This window comes from Macaca fascicularis, chromosome 1 (assembly GCF_037993035.2).
Source record: "Macaca fascicularis isolate 582-1 chromosome 1, T2T-MFA8v1.1".
In the NCBI taxonomy this organism is placed as follows: domain Eukaryota; kingdom Metazoa; phylum Chordata; class Mammalia; order Primates; family Cercopithecidae; genus Macaca; species Macaca fascicularis.
Window position 1 is genome coordinate 184,274,830 of NC_088375.1, and position 19,472 is coordinate 184,294,301.

At 41.9% G+C, this 19,472-nt stretch overlaps 1 protein-coding gene across 6 annotated transcripts in view; it reads left to right on the forward strand.

Moving 5' to 3' along the window:
- The window catches only part of FAF1 (Fas associated factor 1), a 512,111-nt gene extending 493,373 nt beyond the window's left edge, over positions 1 to 18,738 (forward strand). For all 6 annotated transcript variants that reach the window (XM_015436105.3, XM_015436115.3, XM_045386413.2 and 3 more), the window contains one exon: positions 16,678 to 18,738. In XM_015436105.3, coding sequence (XP_015291591.1) covers positions 16,678 to 16,761 — 84 coding nt within the window. In that variant the 3' untranslated portion in view covers positions 16,762 to 18,738. The remainder of the gene's footprint in view (positions 1 to 16,677) is intronic.
- Positions 18,739 to 19,472: the final 734 nt, after the last annotated feature.

Here is a 19,472-nt window from a genome sequence, read left to right on the forward strand (position 1 = left end):
AATATTGTCCAATAAGTGCCAATATCAGTGTTTGATTCTCAAAACCCAAGTCCTTTCCCTATACTGTGCTGAACATAAAATGGAGGGACTATTACTGTTTATGTATATTGATATACTTAAACCTTTTCAAAATTATTATTGTTATTTTGAGACAGAGTTTCACCCTTGTTGCCCAAGCTGGAATGCAATGGCTCAATCTCAGCTCACTGCAACCTCCGCCTCCCAGGTTCAAACAATTCTCCTTCCTCAGTCTCCCAAGTAGCTGTGATTACAGGCATGCACCACCATGCCCGGCTAATTTTGTATTTTTAGTAGAGACGGGGTTTCTCCATGTTGGTCAAGCTGGTCTTGAACTCCCAACCTCAGGCGATCCACCCGCCTCAGCTTCCCAAAGTGCTGGGATTACAGGCATGAGCTACCATGCCCGGTCGATAACATTTTCAAAATTATTTACCCTTCCCCAAATAAACTTTTTCTTTGTTTTTTTTTTTTTTTTTTTTTTTTTTTTTTGAGACAGGGTCTCACTCTGTCACCCAGGCTGGAGTACAGTGGTGCGATCACAGCAGCCTCAACTTCCCCAGTAGCTGGGACTACAAGTGCACACCACCCTGCCTGGATAATTTTTGAATTTTTTTTTTTTCGCAGAGATAGAGTTTCACCGCATTGCACAGGCTGGTGTCAAACTCCTGACCTCAAGCAGTCTGCTTGCCTCAGTCTCCCAAAGTGCTGGGATTACAGCATGAGGCACCACACCTGACCAAGAAATCAAATAAACTTTTGAAGGCTGTACATACAATTTAATCTGATTCTATCCAGCCATAAATTAAAAATTGTTAGTTCTGTGCTCCGTATTCTAGTTGCTTTCGCAGACACTCTTTGCTCACTTAAAGTCTGTATAATAACCCCATTGTAAACACAAACAAATGTGTATGTGCGCAGATTAACCTTTTCTAGACACTCCTTGTAATTTTCAAAGCCAGTAGTGGAGTTCTAGAGTGCATTAGCACATGCATCAAATACCAGATCTCACTGCAGTGCCAACTGCAGCCCCAGCATGCTTCACCAAAACCACACCCTGTTCTTCGTCCAGAACCAGCACCTCAAGCCTTCAGGTTTAATGTCTAAATCTGAATCTTCAGGTTTGGCTGTATCCCAAACCTGAAGATTCTTTTGCTATTTCCTTTTTTTTTTTTTTTTTTTTTTTTCACTTTCCTTCCTCTAATTGGCTTTATGTAAGACCTTGTGTGAACAAGCCTTCCTCGTGCATGCATTCTTTACTGTGAAAACTAGGGGGAAAACTCCTATTTTCTAGATGAAAAAGCTGAGATGCAGAAATGGGAAGTAACTTGCTCAAGGCTTAGAAAAACCAAAAGCAGAAATGGCTGGTTCAAGTTTACATAGTCACAAAGTGAAGGTAAGGTGTACATTTTTTAAACAGAAAACAGTACACACGAAGTTTGAGACAAGGAGGAAAGAGAAATGTGGAACACCCTAGGGCTGAGTCAGGCATTTGCCTTCCTTGTGGTTTCCTGGTACCCTTTTCCCTCCTGTGGCCCTTTACTGTTCCGAATTTCAGTGTTCTAAATTCTTTTCTTGTCAGCATTCTACCCTAGACTGTATACTCCTGAGAGCAGAAATAGCGTCTTGTTTACTGTTATAATCCAGGACCTAGCATGGTTTCTTACATGTAGTAAACACTCAGGAAATACTTGTTTAATAAATAAATTAGAAGAAGTAAAATGTTCCCAGCTATTCATGCATCCACTGTTTTTGTTTGGTTGGTTGGTTGGTTTTATATTTTCCATCTCACCCGTCAGAAACTCATGATATCTTCATAGCTTGAGGACAGGCAAGTGAGGGGCCACATTATACTGACATTCCTGGTTTCTTTCTCTCTCACCCTCCTCTTACCCCTCCTTACATGTTCTTGGAAGTAAAACTCCCAAGTTTGGGGGAGGAAGCATGCCAGGAGCATGGAGTTTCTAGAACTCGAGCACCAGAAGTGACCCATCTGATCAAAATTTTCAGATGTGTTTTTATAGCCAGTTGTCAGCCTATCATTTTGATATCTCCAGCAAGACATTCTTAGAAGAATGTGGGTGGCACAAGCCTGCAGTGTAGTCCCTGCTACTTAGGAGGCTGAGGCAAGAGGATAACTTGAGCCCAGGAGTTCCAAGCTGTAGTGTACTATAATTGAACCTGAATAGGCCACTGCACTCTAGCCTAGGCAACATAGTGAAATCTCATCTCTAAAAAAATAATTTTTTTTTTAAACAGGGTCTCACTCTGTCACCCAAACTGGAGTGCAGTGGTGCCATCTCAGCTCACTGCAACCTCCACCTCCCAGGCTCAAGCGATTCTCCTTTCTCAGCCTCCTGAGTAGCTGGGATTATGGGTGCATGCCATATACTGCCCGACTAATTTGTGTATTTTTAGTAGAGATGGGGTTTCACCATGTTGGCCTGGCTGGTCTCGAACGGCTGACCTCAAGTGATGCGCCTGGCCCTCAAAATTTTTTTAATAAAAAAAAACAGAAGTGAGAAGAATGTAGTGCAGTGGGAAGGGGGCTAAGCTGGGAGCCATGTCTCCTGGCGCAAATTTTTAATTCTTCTAGCCACTTGTTATGTGATCTCAAGCAAGGTACACAAGTCTCTTGGGTGTTTTTTTCTTATCTGAAATATGAAGAGATTAAGTGTTTTCTTAATTTTCTTTCAGCTCTGATATTATGTGATTTTATGATTAAGTGACCTGGATGTTGATAATACATGCCCCATTGACAACTCTCTTCCGAAAACTAGAACAAAACCACTGGCTTCCTGGTCCTACTGTCTTTATTTAAGATCATCTTATTTCATTTTATATGACGGTGTCTCTGTCCCAGGCAGTTTGTGAGGACTTAAGCTTTTATTTACTGTAGCTGGAGGCTCCTATAAGCCAAGGCTTTGACAATATTTCACATTTATTTATCTGAACTAGAGCTTAGGATCAGGTGGCAGTTAAGTCATTTAAGGTTATTCAAATGCATTGAAAATGTTGCTTAATAATTCAGAACCAGTTTTCTCTGTTTAGAGTATTAAGATTTTTTAAATCCTTCTAATTAGCCAATTCCAACAGCAGTTTAAATAGGGAAAATTCTGTCCCCTCTGAAAAGGCAACTGATGCAGACTTATTGTCAGCCCCTGTGTCTGTACAGCAGAACTGACAGAAGCTAGAGCTAGAGAGCTTCCAGAGCCAAGGGAGCTGCTGGGATGACCTGCTGATGGTATCACCAACGGAGTCTGCCTGCTATAGGAATGAGGCTAGGGGAAGAGGTCTGAGGATGCAGCTCCTCTAGACTCCATTTCTTTGGATTCATGGAGGCTCTAGGAAGGAGTGGGGAGTTTCCATTCAGTCATTCAGTAGGTCAGTCTTTCAGCAAACATGTAGTGAATTTACACTGTTTCCAGCAGTATGCTAGGAGCTGGGGATAGTTGGCCAGTAAAATCTCTTATGTGCCCTCAAAATTCAACCTGACTGGAGAGACAGACTCATAAACAAATAATCAAAAGGCACAACAGATAACTCAGTGTGAGACCGTAGCTGATCCCTTGAGCTAGATCCTGTAGGATCTCTTGCCTGGTCAAAGTATAAGAATGCTGTTTTAGCAAAAGACAGGGTTGGCATTGCCAGTACCTGCATTCCACTTTAAACACTGACCTTGAGTCAGCCAGCAGACCTTGGCAACTTCCTTGTCTGAGGATCCTAAGGTGAAATTAAGGTATTAGTTTGGTTAACATGGATTGACCACATGGAGGATAATGGGATAGGCATATGAGGGAGAGACCACAATGAACATATATGGTCACTGTGTTCCATGAGCCTGTGGCCTAGTGAATGATGCCAGCTATGATTAACTCTCTTACAGGAATAGGAGAAAGATTAATTTAGGCTCTGTCACTCAGGCCTGATTTTATGGAGAAAGTAGCATCTGAGCTGAGCCTTGAAGGATATATAGGTTAGGACAGGTAGAACTGGAGAGAAAGGACAGTCTAGGTGGAGGAAACAACATAGCAAAGGTTCAGGGAGGAAAAGCACAAGACATATTTGAGGAATAGCAAACTGCTCTAATTGTCTGGCACATAGGGTCTATGAGAGGATAATATTTAGAGATCAGCATAGTAAGCAATGTTGGGGCCAAGCCACTACCACCCGTTCGAAAATTTAGACCCAGATTTCACTTATTTGATGTATTTTTTGAGAGAAAATATTTTGCCACTTCTAAAATGTTGTTACTGTGACAAGCTGTGATAATGCTCATAGCAGGTCCATAAGGTGGTACACCAGACAGATATCAACATCCTTGTTTAACAGACAAGGAAACTCAGAGGATGAAAAGTGACTTGTCCTAGACCACACAGGTAACCATTGTGTTTGGAACAAGACATTGAGAGACAAATGAAAGAGGAGACACCTGTTTTCTGGTTAGGTTTAGAACTGTTAACTCAGTTTAAAAGCCTTCTGAGAGATCCTGATTATTGTTAGTCTCAGAATTTCACTACTAGGCATGGATTAAGTGCTAATTAGGGAGGCAGTAAAAAAAAAAAACACTGGTGGCTTTTAAAGAGCAGTATGCTAGGGTCAGGAGGCAGGTTTGCCATTCCCCAAAGGATGCTTGTTCCCTGACTGTCCTCCCCAGCTCTGAGCCCTGACCCTTTGTGGATATGGCAACTAAACTGATAGGGAATAAGCATGAAGAAAAGGCTGGCCAGGTAAAATGCATTATCTCTAGCCACCTTCAAGTACCACTTTCCTAGCATCCTCTCTTCCTAAATACTTTTCTTTCTCATCATGGTACTTTTGCTTAAGCCCGGGAGTTTGGGAATTTGGGTATAGGTTTGATATTGTACAGGCCGCTGCTGGACCAGCCTTCAAAGAAAACACCTGCTCTGTTCATGATTCTTGCCTTCCAGTTTTATAAGCTTTTGGACAGATGAAATGTACTATCAAAATAGCTCAGAGAGAGCCTTGGTAACATTTAAGATATTGAACGTGCTGCATCTGGTAACTAGAAAATTTAATGATCTCCTGCTGTTTTGGTAATTGGATAAGTAAATACATCAGAATAAATCACACCGGCAAGTCTTTTGTATGTCGTTAGGGACTAAACTCTTTTAACTCCTGTTCAAAGCCCCAGCTCTTGAGTGGTGTTTGCGTGCAGAGTAATGCACACACCAGCTCGCATGGCCCTGCTTGGATATTAAAATTCATTCAAAATGGCCACTTTCTCCCTAGCCCACTCGGCCTGAGGAGCACATCTAGCCCACCACTCCAGATCTTTCTGAAGCCAAGGAGAAAATATTTTTTCAGAAGTTTAAATGACACCTAATAAGGTATTTGAGCTCTTCATGATCTATGTCCAAACTGTCTTTCCAGCCATGTCTTTTACTGAAGGCCTGCTGGGAGCCTTCTCAGAAACACTACCATGTACAAACTGGGAAAGTGAGGCCAAAGCAAAAGGGGACTATCCTCTTTTGGCAAGGAGCCATTTAAGAATGTTGAGAAGGAGAAGGACAGGATCAGACATTTTGTTCAACTGTCTCACAAGTGGAAATGTGAAGGAGATAGACCCAGAGGGACATGGTCTATTAAGAGACCATGTGGTGTTGGGTGATGTTGTCACCAACTTACAGATGAGAAATTTGGATCTTATCTCATGGTAAGAGGTTAAATGACTTACTCAAGAGCACACATGCAGTGCTAAGATTTAAAAGCCACCAGTGTTTTTTTTTTTTACTGCCTCCCTAATTAGCACTTAATCCATGCCTAGTAGTGAAATTCTGAGACTAACAATAATCAGGATCTCTCAGAAGGCTTTTAAACTGAGTTAACAGTTCTAAACCTAACCAGAAAACAGGTGTCTCCTCTTTCATTTGTCTCTCAATGTCTTGTTCCAAACACAATGGTTAGCATTATGGACCAACCTTTTATACAAGGACCTGGCTGCTTCCATGGTATTGGCCTCAGAAAGTGAGGCATGTCCGCTAACTCAGTGATTCCCGGTCTTTTTCAAGTCACTGCACACATTGAAAATAGTGTTTGTGTGTCTTACTGGAGAACCAACCATACTAGGCTGCTCAGAGTCAAAAGCAACTCAGCTCTGAGGATCCTGCTTGCCCCAAGTGTTGAGAAGAATCAGTATCTTAGCATACCTGTAAGCTGGGCACACTGCTGGGGCTCATCTGCATTAGGTTTGTCTTGCCACACTACAGAATCTTCACTCATGAATTTGTCTGTATCCAGTTTGTGCTTTCAGGGACAATGAACTTGCAAATTGTTCTGTAAAGCAGGACTTCCTTTTATGTACTTGAAATTATGTCTTCCAGATTCCAGGACTTTCCAGGATGGGGAAACATGCCTGTTCTCATTCTTTTTATATTCATTTTATGTTCTTTATTCTCATTCTGAAGACTTGGATCATCTCCTGTTTTTAGACTAAGAAGGTTTTTTCCTTCCCATTCCATTCTTAATAGAATCCCCTCTGGGCCTTCCCCATTTATATTGTCATTTAATAGTACAGTGACCAAAGCCACCATCAGGGATACCACCGCAAGGAGAAGGTTACAGCTCTTGTTTGGTGTCCCTGACAGTGTGCCAAGTTTGAGACCATTTTAACATTATAATACCTTAGAGTTGGTATCTTCACTATACAGTCCATCTAAAGGCACAGGCTAGGAATGAAGAATCCAGATTTGCCATGAATACTGAATAAACTTGGGTAAGGTCTTTCCACTCACTGGGCTTTTCTGTCCCCATATGCTACAGAGATGACCTCTAAAGACCCATTCAGATCTAACAATTACTAGCTCTGTCATAACTGAATGACTAAATTTTGCCCGAATGCCTAAGGTAATAATACACTCTGTTATGGGGGAAATATGCATTTCAGTTACACGAAGGGTACAGTTCTCCCAAGCAAGGGACTTAGAATAAATAGTCTAGTACATGACTACAGTACTAAAATAATCTAGTGTGGTGGTTAAAAACACAAGAGTTTGAAGTCAGACCTAGTTTTAAATCTTTGCTCTGCCACTTCCTGCCTGTGCATTCTTAGGCAGATTATATAATCTCTCTGAGCCTCTTGTCCTCATTTTTAAAGTGGAGGTAATATACCTCCCCCATAGAGCTGCAGTGGTGCTTATACAGCACGTAGCACAGTTAGCACCTAGTAAGCACCCAATAAATGTTAGCTCTTTTTACCTTTATTATAATTTAATGAAACAAAGAACAAACAGGGCAGCCTACAAGACACAATTTCTATTCCTCTCTTATTTTAATCTTTTCTCCCTTTGTTCTTGCTTTAATTTTTCTTTCATTCTCTTTCCCACCTTAAAAAAGTCATCAAAGAAAGAAAATGCCCTCGACACCTATGCTTTGCAGCCACAGAAGCCCACCCAACCTCACTCTCTAGCACCCCAATTGTTCTGTCACAGTTCAATAATGAAAAGAGGAGCATCTGTCACTGTTTCCTGGAAGCCCTCATCCCAGTGCCACTTCTTTCCTGTGGTCCTGTGAGACAGACTGGCCTAGCAACTGCATAGGAAGCTGAGATAAACCATAGAGTAGTCTCACAGTGGGACCCTTCCAGATTGGAAATTTCATTTTGGGGTGTGTTACCACCTGCAGCAAAGGTAGAGAAGAAATTGCTAAGAGCTACAACTGGCATTGTTGTCATGGTTGTTTATAATAATTATTATTAATAATAATAATCGTAATCCCTTATGTGGCAAAGGACTTTATGGTTACCAAAGCTTTTTTTATACCCTGACTCAGCATATGCCCAGCAATTCCCCTAAGTTCCCCCTCGGATACTTTGTGGGTATAACTGCTTTCTTTAGGGATTCCTAGCTCATCAAAAGGTGTTTAAAGAAAATAGATGATTAGCTGTTAGGACTAAGTTGACAGTAACAAAAGACAGCTTGAGTTCCTGTGTGGAACAGCAAAGCCCATTAGGGACATGAGCCGTGACATAGCAGCAGAGTGCGGCATTTTTTATGCCCAACAGAAAGCCAGTTAGTCATGTTAACTGTCCCCCGTTTAGAAGTAGGTCAGAAGTTGAGAGGCAGTGAAGGGTAATGATTGGATATAGGCTGGAAGCTCACAAACCAGGGTACAATTCTGGCCTTCTCTTTCCTAGCTGTGTAATCTTGAGCAAGTCTCTGAACCATTTTTGACCTCAGAGAATTCATTTGTAAAATGGAAATAATAGGAGTACTTATCTCATAGAATTGTTGTGACCATTTAATTAGATAACATATAGAACAACTAGCATAGTGCCTAACACCTAACACCAAATGAATGGTAGCTTTTTTTTTTTTTTTTTTTTTTTTTAGACAGAGTCTTGCTCTGTCACCCAGGCTGGAGTACAGTAGCACTATCGTGGTTCACTGCAATCTCTGCCTCCCAGGTTCAAGCAATTCTCTTGCCTCAGCCTCCCGAGTAGCTGGGATTACAGTGTGCACCACCACACCCAACTAATTTTTATATTTTTAGTAGAGATGGTGTTTCACTGTGGTGGCCAGGCTGGTCTCGAACTCCTGACCTCAAGTGATCTGCCTGCCTCAGCCTCCCAAAGTGCTGGGATTACAGACATGAGCCACCACACCCAGCCATGATAACTTTTTATAGTGATGATGTTAATAATTACTTATTAAGTTTCTGATATTTAATAGCATGTTTTCCTAATAGAGTAACTAATAGAATAGGTTACTCATAGAATACCAAAAAGATTAGTTAGGCTGGGCGCCGTTGCTCATGCCTGTAATCCCAGCACTTTGGGAGGCCGAGACAGGTGGATCACAAGGTCAAGAGATCAAGACCATCCTGGCCAACATGGTGAAACCCCGTCTCTACCAAAAATACAAAAATTAGCTGGGCATGGTGGCACATGCCTGTAGTCCCAACTACTTGGGAGGCTGAGGAAGGAGAATCACTTGAACCCAGGAGGCGGAGGTTGCAGTGAGCCAAGATCATGCTACTGCACTCCAGCCTGAAAACAGAATGAGACTCTGTCTCAAAAAAAAAAAAAGAAAAAGTTGTTCTCCCAAGTTCAAAGTAAATGCTAATTTTGAACAAAATCAAAAGCAAATATAGTCAGTTTCACTATATCTGGGAACTTACATATGCAGCCCATAAATATGCCTCAGAGTACAAAGAGCTTAGTATTCGAAAGGAAAGGACCTGTGTTCAAATCTGAGCCCCGACAATTTCTAGTTGTACGACTGTACATAAGAAGTGTCCCTATTTGAGCTTTGGTGTTCTCATCTGTAAAAATTCAGGATAAATGAATCCAATCTTAGGATAGCTTTATAGATAATATATGTGAAAGTGTTCTGAGAACTGTAAAATAATATTATTATGTATGCATTCTTCAGAAGGAAGTTTAGTAGCACATTCTTTTTGTGTTCAAATAACTTGGCTTTAAAGAAGCATCTCTTTAAGAATAATCTTTGTTGTGGCTTTATGTTACAGATGGGAAATGTATTTTAAAATTTATTTATGCCCTGACTAGTTGATTTTCCCATCTTTTAATCAAGACCAAACAGAACTTGAAAAAAAAAGAAAAAAGAAATGGCTGTGACCCTTGTATCATGTTACATCAAAACCTAATTGTTAAGTACTTGCTTAGTGCTCTGAGGTATTTGGGATTTTAAGGGCCATTAAATAATACCCTTTCACTTAACTAGTTCAAGACTAATTAAAAGACATAAGACCAATTGAAAGATAGACATAGGACTCAGGTGGGGATAAAAATATCACCTTTGTTACCAAAAAAGTTGATCGGAGACTGTGGTTTGAGATTAAGCAGCCAAGGGGCTAGCTGATGTGTTCTTTGCCTGTAAATTAAACAGACGTGTCCACCCAGTCCGTGGTATAACTGGACACTGCAGGCCCTCGTACCTTGTAACATGAGAGCAGGTTGGTTCCAGAAAAGGGAAAGGATGGGGCTGAGCTCAGATCCTTCTCCCAAATTCACCAGGCAAATAAGTTTGTTCTCACCCCTGTATGGGAGATAGGGAACACATCCAGAAGTCATTCCATATGGATACATAAATGTGAAATAAATACTTCCCCCAACAAGAGTTATAAGTTTTATATTATTGACTCCTCACAAGAACTCTGGGAGGCAAAAAAGGTCTCAATTTTATAAATAAACATTGAATTTGCCCAGGTCATCAGACAGCTAGGATGTTACAGCAATGGGAATCCAACCCAGGTATCCCTCCCTGGGATCACACTTCAACAGTTCCACTTCAACTGGGGAACTCAAACCACATAGATGACATCTACTTACACATAAAGAAGGCACTGAATCATAATAGCTTCCATGTGTCAGGCCCTTGATGGCTATTTCAATCCCTATAATAACCTTTCACCCAGTGGAGAAGGAAACTGGAGCACGAGCAAGCATCTTACTGACTTGGCTAAGAGATTTGAATTTAAGTGTTTGTATTTTATTTCCAAAGCTCAACTGCAATCCAATTTACTCCACTGACTCACCCTCACACTTCTAAAAATGCAAAAATTAAAGCCTAGACAAGAAAAGTGACTCATCCAAAGTCATACTGCTAGAGTCAGGACTGGAATCCATATAGTCTGGTCCTTTATATCCTGATAACATTCGATAACGTACAGCCTTGGCAGTCAGCACAGAGGAATTCAGAGAGGGGAGGGTTTTCTGAAGTACATAGTCCATAACCGAAGGGATGGATTTCCTTAAGCTTGGAGAAACTGATTTTGCTCTGTGTCTAATGTAGAGGATGGGACCTGCTTGTCCTTGACATTGGCGTAAGAGGTAAGACAAGAATGGATGAGGTTCCGGAGTTTGATCTCTGTATGGACTCAAAGAGACTTACAGATTTTCTGCCAGTGTGGCAAAGGGTTGCCCCTGGGAGTCCGGCTATGCAGGGTCCCCTCAGCTCACAGTGCTGCCAGCACAGTCTAGAGAATGAAGGTTCTTGGTCACCAGAGGCAAGCAAACAAATACTAGACAAAATTTGGTAACGAAAGCTCTTCTGCCTTTTAGATGCTGGAACTTTCTCAAGTGCAAATTTTACTTTAAAAGCAGGAATACATTTTGAGAAGCCTCTGTTGGTTTATTGTTTTCCAGTTCCACGTATTGAACCTGAAGCCTGTAACTCATGGAATGAGAGAGAACCCTTTTAGGCCAAGTAAGAGGTGGGGAGTTACTATGAAAATTATTAGGGAACCAGCGGAAGGCCTGGGTTCTGGTTCTACCTCTACCACTTCCTATGTGATAACAGACAAATCCAGTCTCTGGGTCTTGTTTTCTAACCTACAGAGTGGGGCTGATTTCCAAGAACTACTGCAATGCATTTCCCCCATAAACTGTTAAATTCATTAGGAACATTAAAAAGAAAAAGAAGAAAAAAGTCCAATCTAGCATTTTTTTCTAAAAGTAAAATACTAGATCCAGACTTTCTTCTATTCAATTTCAAAATAAAAGCATTACCTCAGCAAAATTAAATGTAAAAGGTCTAGCTTCCTCACATGATTGTGAGTTAATGTTTGTGTAAATTCGTTACAAACTCTGAAGGGTCATGCAAGTATTGCTGCTGCTATTCTTTTTCGTATTACTCAGCTCTTGCCCTCAGGTAGCTCCCAACCTAATAGTACAAGCTAAGTATCCCTTATCTGAAGTACATGAGACCAGAAATGTTTTGGATTTTGGATTTTTTCAGAGTTTGTAACATTTACCTACTGGTTGAGCATCCCAAATCAGAACATCCAAAATCTGAAATGCTCCAAGGAGCATTTGTTTTGAGCATCATGTCAGCACTCAAAAAGTTTTGGATTTTGAAATATTTTGAATTTTTTCATTAGTGATACTCATCCTGTAGTATTATATTTATGCTCAGGTACTAAAAAGTGAGAGGCAGAATGATGTGACTAGAAAGAACCCCAAAACAGAAGTCAGAAACTCTGTGGGTAGAGTGTGCATCTGTTCCTATTCAACCGTGTGACCTCGGCTAAGTCACTTGACCTCTCTAAGCCTCAGATTGCCCTTCTATGAAATGAAGGGGTTAGGTAATTTGGCGTTTAAGGAGCTTCCCTCTGCCCCCAAACATTCCAGGATTCGCAGTGTGGCCTAGGATGAGAATCTGTCACACGGATTCACATTTTTCTTACAGCTGATAGGCTTTTTAGAAAAGGAACCGAAGCCCAGGGAAGTAATAGAAACAGTATATGAAATTTCAGTCTACTAACAAAATTGATCTAGAAAGGAATAGCTCTGTTTGGCAAAGAACACCTGTCTCGTTGTTACATAAACGTGTTTCACAAAGCCAATTTGCTAAATTATTAAACTAATGAGAAAATATATCCATTCAGGTTTTCCAAGTACAGTGAAGAAAATGTCAAGATGACTGACTTTTCTTTTCTAACTATAGACAAAGTCAAAAACCATACCTCTTATCTGAGAATGACCCTTCTCCCCCAAGGAGTCCCAAAAGGTGGGCTTTGTTGATTTAGAGAGTCAATAATTCAGTAAAGTCCCAAGTAAATGGCACAACACAAGCTCAGATTGGGTTTTTGTATTCATATTTTATAAATATTTCAGGACTTTTTTTCCTGAACCTTGACCTGTTGCCATTCTTAAAGTGAAGATCTTATATCCCGGAAGCTTGGTTAGAAACAACTTCAGGATCATCTCATCCAACTTCTTTCTCTATGTGAATCCTACTCTCAGCAATACCTCTGACAATATAATGTAGTGGGTTCCAAATCTAGACTGCCTTGATTCACAGCCTGGCTCTGCCCTTAATAGCTCTGAGACCTTGGGCAAGTTACTTAATCTTTCCAGGGCTTAGTTTCTCCATTGGCTTTTGGCTTAATGGGGATAATAATTGCCCTTACCTCAATGCAAAGGCATAAAAGTGATATAATGGACTTTGGGGACTCAGAGGGAAGGTTGCAAGGGATGAGGGATAAAACACTACACATTGGGTACAATGTACAGTGCCTGGGTGATGGGTGCACCAAAGTCTTAGAAATAACCACTAAAGAACCTACCCATGTAACCAAGAACCACCTGTTTCCCAAAAACTACTGAAATACAATTAAAATAATTGTCCCTAACTCAGATAACCTACCTTTTATATTAAAGTGCTTAGAATATACCTGGCACAAAGTAAATGCTCAATAAACAATAACTATTATAATCATCATCTGCAAGTAAGCCCCTATTTGAGTTCTGGGAACAGCAGAGAATTCATCCATCCATCCCACCCTCCCTACCCTCCATTTCCCCAGGGCAGCCTGTTGACATGTTAGTCAGAATCATTCATATCAGCTTTAGAGTCAGACCTGAGTGTGAAACCTTATTCTGTCTGCAGCCTTGGGCAAGATAACCTATGGTATCTTCATCCGTAAAATGGAAAGAATCATACCTATTTCACCGAACTGTTGTGAGGACTAGTTAAGATACTATATAAAAAGTACATAAAGTACTTAGCATGGTTCCCAGCTACATACTAGGCACTCAGTAAATGATAGTTGCTGCTGTGATGATGACTGAAGAACAAGAAAATAAAGAATAGAGAGAGGAGAGAGAAAGATAAGAGAAGCAGTAGTAGCCACACCAGCAGCTGCTATCTGTCTGTAAAAAGTTGTTTCTGACTAGCTGGGTTCTGCTTCCCTGTGATTTTATTTCACCAGCCCTAGGTCTATCCACCAGAGCTGCACAGAACACATCTGCTCTATCTTCTACTTATCAGCCCTTCAGATATTCAAAGAGGGCTAGCACAGCCCCTTCCCTACCTGTATAGCAACATCGCCACCTCCACTTCTCAGTGCCCCCTCTCCAGGGAGATATCTTCCATTCTTTAGCTGTCTCTCAGAGAACATAGTTTTTAGGCTCTTCCCTAAGCAGGAGGTCCCTCCTGGCATGCTCCATGTCCTTTTTGAACAGGGCCCAGAGCGCTGCAGGACAGTTTCACAGTGTGGCCACCATCTTGCTGGGGAGAAACATGATGTCCTACATTCCCCTAGGTTTCCCTCAATCAGTTTGTCCAGCCAGGCAAATGAGAATGGAAATAGAGATTGTCTTGCTCACTTTGAAATTCTTACCTAAAATGGCCTTCAAAGAAAAAACATTGCTAGATGTTATTTTTAGGGCACCAGAGGGAGCAGTCAGCACAGCCGTATTTGCTTCGAGCAGTCCAGTGGTGACATAGCCTCACCGAACCTGTAGACAGGGGTCTCCAGAGATGGAGGCATTACCTGATCAGGAAAAGGGGGGCACTCTTGCTGGGAAGTGGGGAAGAAACAAGAAAGATAGCCTGGTGTAGATCAGGGTTCCAGGAGCTTTTGGTGAAAGAGCTGCAGCTTTGAAGTTAGAAAGATCAGGGCCCCTACCCAGTCAGTAATGGCTGCAACCTACTGAGTACTCACTGGCTCAGACACTGTACCAGAGGCTGCACCAACATTATTGCATTTAACTATCATCACAACAACCTAGGAAGAAGAAACTATGATTCCCATTTTGCAGGTGAGAAAACTGGCTCTCAGGTTATATAATTTATTCAAGGTCATATTGGTAAGAAGTGACAGAGCTAGGATTTGACTCTAGGTTTGCTTCACTCTTTTTAACCATTGTGCTGTATAAACACTTATTAACCATATGGCTGTAAACAAGTGGTAACCACTTTGAGCTTCAATATAATCATCTCCACTGTCTTTCATGGTTGTTGTATGGATATGTTGTCTGGCATATAATAGGCATTCAAGAAATTTTAGTTGCCTCCTTCTCAAATTCCAGCTCTCCCACTCAAAGTGACTGAAGAAAGCCATTTAACTTTTCTTGGACACAACTTTCTCATATGAAAACTGGGTGTGGTTTATGAATCTCTAATCTTGCATATGACAACCCCAGCATGGTGCAACTCAGGCCTGATACTTCAGCCTTCCACCCTCTTTTGCTTCCTAGCACACTATTACAATGATCGTTTCTCCCAGCAAACACCATATTTACAAGCCATAAATAACAAAGTAGAAGATGCTGGAAGAGCTCTGGCATGTTAATTAAGAACAATATCAGAAGCAGCTGGACAGAAAATGCCAACGAGTGAGAAGCAGAGGCAGTGTAGCTCTGTTTGTTGACAGAAGCCAATGCAGTATTGTACGTTAATTGGGGAAGTGGGTAAACATTTGCCAGCAGCTTGCCCCTCAGTGCATTGGAAGATAGACAGCAGGCTAGGCCCTTCCCACTCCTTGCCTGTCCATCTGCCCACAACCCAAGAGATACAAATACAGTGTGCTTTGCTCTGAGTTCCTTACAAGCAGAGAGGATTCCAGGGGTGGATGTGTCTTTTTAATGACGCTCCTGAGCATACCAGGTTTCCATCTAGATACAGCTGAAGATAGTTTCCCCTTCCCCTTGCCAGCATGGCTTTGATACTTGGCATTGGCCCCCAGGGCTTCCCCTTCCCCATATCCCCCACCCCACCATGGAAGAAGACACCAGAACCATCTTATCAGGAGCAGCTTGAGTTAAGCAGAAGATAAGATCCGCCTGCCTCAGGTGCTGCAGTCAGGCCCAGAGCAGCAGCCTCAGGCCTGACTAGAGATTGCTTGCCCTCCCATCACACACTTGGAGTTGCCCATTTATCTGTGTGTCCGCCATCTTTACAGTTGCTCTCACACACACAATCATTATGGAACACCTGTTCTGGGCAAGACACTTTGCTAATTATATATTTTTTCTCATTTAATTCTCACAGTCAGTCCTGCAAGGTTGATACTAACTTCAAAGCCACAAAGCTGATAGCCAACACAGCTGTAATTTAGAGTCTTTCTAATTCCAAAACCTGTGTCCTTTCCACTAAACCAGTATTACTCAACTTTTAAACATTCCTGACCTCTTTTGATAAACAGGAAAGTTTTGTTTCTTCTCTCAGTCGCAAATTCAGAAAACCTTCATGTCCCATCCCTGCCCCTTGCCTAGGAAGGCATAAACCTAATTTAGGATCCCTGTATGATTAACGTATCCCACTGAGGCAAGATTTTGTCTAGCTTGACTTTCAATAGTTCATATTACAAAATTATGATTTTTTTAATTTTGAAAATATAAAGTTGTATTATGATATTGACTCTTTTTTTTCCAAACTAAATAAACCGTCAACAAGGATATGATATGCCTCCCCTCACCAGGGAAGATAGTCATCGTTGGGCATGGTGGAATGGCCATTCTACACTTTATAACGTGGTTCTGATAGGAAGATCAGCCCCAAAGGCTTAGCTGCAGTCCCACCAAGCAAAAAAATCCCTCCCCTCTATTAGGGGTTAACCAAGCAGAGGTCCCTAGGAATGCCAGTCAGTTGTTAACCAGCACCTTTCCAAAGGGCCCCTGTTCTGCCAGCCAGGTTGAGCTGTGCAGGAGGCAAGGTACTTCCACCAAACTCAACTACGAGATTTGATTTTCCTGAGCCCTGGTTTCCTCACTTATAAAATGAGAATAACAACAGCTGCCTTGCAGGTTATTTTGAAGATCAACTAAGATACTGAGAGACTCTTCATGCCAGTGCATAGTTTCAGAATCAGTGTGCATAGATAAAATGAATGCCGTGTAGAGGTTATGGTGCTTGTTTCAGTCTCTTGAATATGTGTTCTTTGTCTTTTTAGGTAACTCAACTGGACCCAAATAAGTCATTATTGGAGGTAAAGTTGTTCCCTCAAGAAACCCTTTTCCTTGAAGCAAAAGAGTAAACACGGCCCAGCGGTGGAATCAGCCATTCCTTGACAAGCCAGAAGCCTGCGTCAGGAGAAGGGCTCCTCGCCAACCCACCCACACGCTCGTCTCACTCAATTCAATGTCACACTTCTGCCTCTTGCAAAATTGCTGGAAAAAGTAATAATAAATATAGCTACTTAAGATTTCCCATCCATGAGTATATATTCCCAACCCTCATTACAGAAAATTATAACTCTGCCACCCTCCCCTACCCCAGCACTTCACCCTCCTTCAGTGATGAATACATTGTGCAAGTGGGAGTGGTCACTAAATAGCATTTTTACCTCTCCAGTGCCCATCTTTCCCCAGTGTCTAGGACAGTTCTGTCTGTTCTGTGACACCAGGATGCTGTATATTTGATATATGTCTTTTTATTTTCATGACTGAATTTCTACTTCGTCACCTAATTTTAAGGGGCAGAGGGAAAAAAGTCAACTGAGACATTGTCGGCATGGAGATTAAACGTAGGAAAAAAGGTATACCATTTTTGTTAGTACTTTCTGAAGGCTTTACTAAGATGTAAGGTTTTGTTTGAGGACTGAATTTGACATATATGCAAGATACTTATTTACTGCTGCTGCCTTGGGTCTCCAGGTTCTACCTAGGAGGTATTTGCTGTTCCACTGCAGCACAGGGAAACTGTTCAAGCATACAGTGTGAACGCTGAGATCATGTGCAGAGAGGCCAGTACCAGAACTTCAGTATCTGGCCCAGTGGCAAGAGGCTACTGTTAGGTTTGCATTTGGGCAATTAGAACCTCACAGATACCAGCTCCCAAGTTGCTAGTCCATCAGTGTAAACTGAACAGAATTCTCTCTTGCTTTCTCTCTCTCTACTCCTTCACACATTTGGACCTTGTCAGTTGGTGTTTAAGCACCTTGTCTATCAACAAAATCTGATCAGCAGCCCCATGGACGCTCCTGTAATAAGGAACTTGCTCTACTGTTTTATTCTTTTAATGTTTTGGTATTTGATATTGGACTCAAATGAAAGGGATCTCATTCTGTGGCTGAAAAATCAGACTTCATATGTTGAAGAGAGCCAACTTGGGGGCTCAACTCAGAAGACATGTGTTGCCTGAAACCTGCATATAATAATTTTTTATTTGATTTAGTAAGTGTGGATTTTTCTTAATCTACAGATTTGGGGTTTGGGGTTTAGATCATGGGAACACCGTTTATACGTTCACAGCCAATGATTTATTTTTAGTCTTGAAATATTTCTCCATATCTGTTTTTGTGTCACCTGTGGTTTTTATCCTAGGGGTTGGGATCCTGATTTTGACATTTTGTACTTGTCCAAAAAAGAGTTCAAGTGCTGGGTTTCTTCCCCCAGTCTCAGCCAAAGGGTTCTCAGAAGACTCTAACCAAAGCTGGAGATATGCCTGCTCATTCTCCTTCTGCCCAGAAGTGAATGTTGGCCAGGAAAATTACACCTTGTGTCTTCTCTGATGCTCTAACCAGAGCCCTCTCCAGATTACTATCTAGCACAGACTAGTGCTACATCTGCCTAGGTGTGGCCTTTCTCTGGCACCAGGGCTCTCTCTAGGGAGGCTGAAAGGAAGGGAGATCGTTCAGGGGAGTTCAAACAGAACACTTCTCTCCAGCTCTATTCCTGTCTTCCTAATCTAATGGCTCTACAAGATAGTCATTTCCGGTGCTGCAGATGCACCAGGGCACCACCTCTTTTTTTTCTAGGTAGACCTTGTTCTGTAGCTGCTGTGAAGAAACTGCAGCCCTGAACTCAGGTCATACTCAGGAACAGCAGCAGGGGTGTGGTTGGGGTTTGAGGGAAGGTACTCTGAATTCACCTTCATATTTAACCTGTTCCATCTGACTTGGGTTTCTTCATTATATTGCTCCCTCTCATTCACCTTCACTTCTGTATTACAACAATATAGACTTTACTCTAAAGCCAATTTCATAAAAGTTATTAAATGCTACTTGAATGTGTGTGAAGTTGACACAATCTTTTTCAACCTGCCTTGGAAAGTTCTTCTCAGTCTGGCCTACTCAGCCCCATGATTTCCTATACTCTAGGCCTCATAACTGGGAAAGGCCTCAGCTAATTGTCACTGTTCACTCAAGACATGATGAGCCGGGCGCGGTGGCTCACGCCTCTAATCCCAGCACTTTGGGAGGCCGAGGCGGGTGGATCACGAGGTCAGGAGATGGAGACCATCCTGGCTAACACGATGAAACCCTGTCTCTACTAAAAATACAAAAAAATTAGCCGGGCGTGGTGGCGGGTGCCTGTCATCCCAACTATTCAGGAGGCTGAGGCAGGAGAATGGCGTGAACCCGGGAGGCGGAGCTTGCAGTGAGCTGAGATCACACCACTGCCCTCCAGCCTGGGCAACAAAGCGAGACTCTGTCTCAAAAAAAAAAAAAGACATGATGGTCTACTAAGCTTCAGACAAAAGGCCAAAGCAATTGTATACTTTTTCATACAAGCACAGCATTAAAATGACTTCCTATCACAGTGTCCTCTGCAGTTCTTCCTCCTACCATTAGGCTTCCTTGGGCTTTACATCCCAGCCTCCAGGCCCAGAGTCAATCTGAATATTTGCTCGGCATTCTTATGCCCAGCTGTTGACAGTGAAGCTCCAGGACTCTTTGTCATCCCCTATTCCAGTTTACTCCCTTGTGTTCTTGGACTGCTGAATGTGCAGTTGCAGTATTAGTTT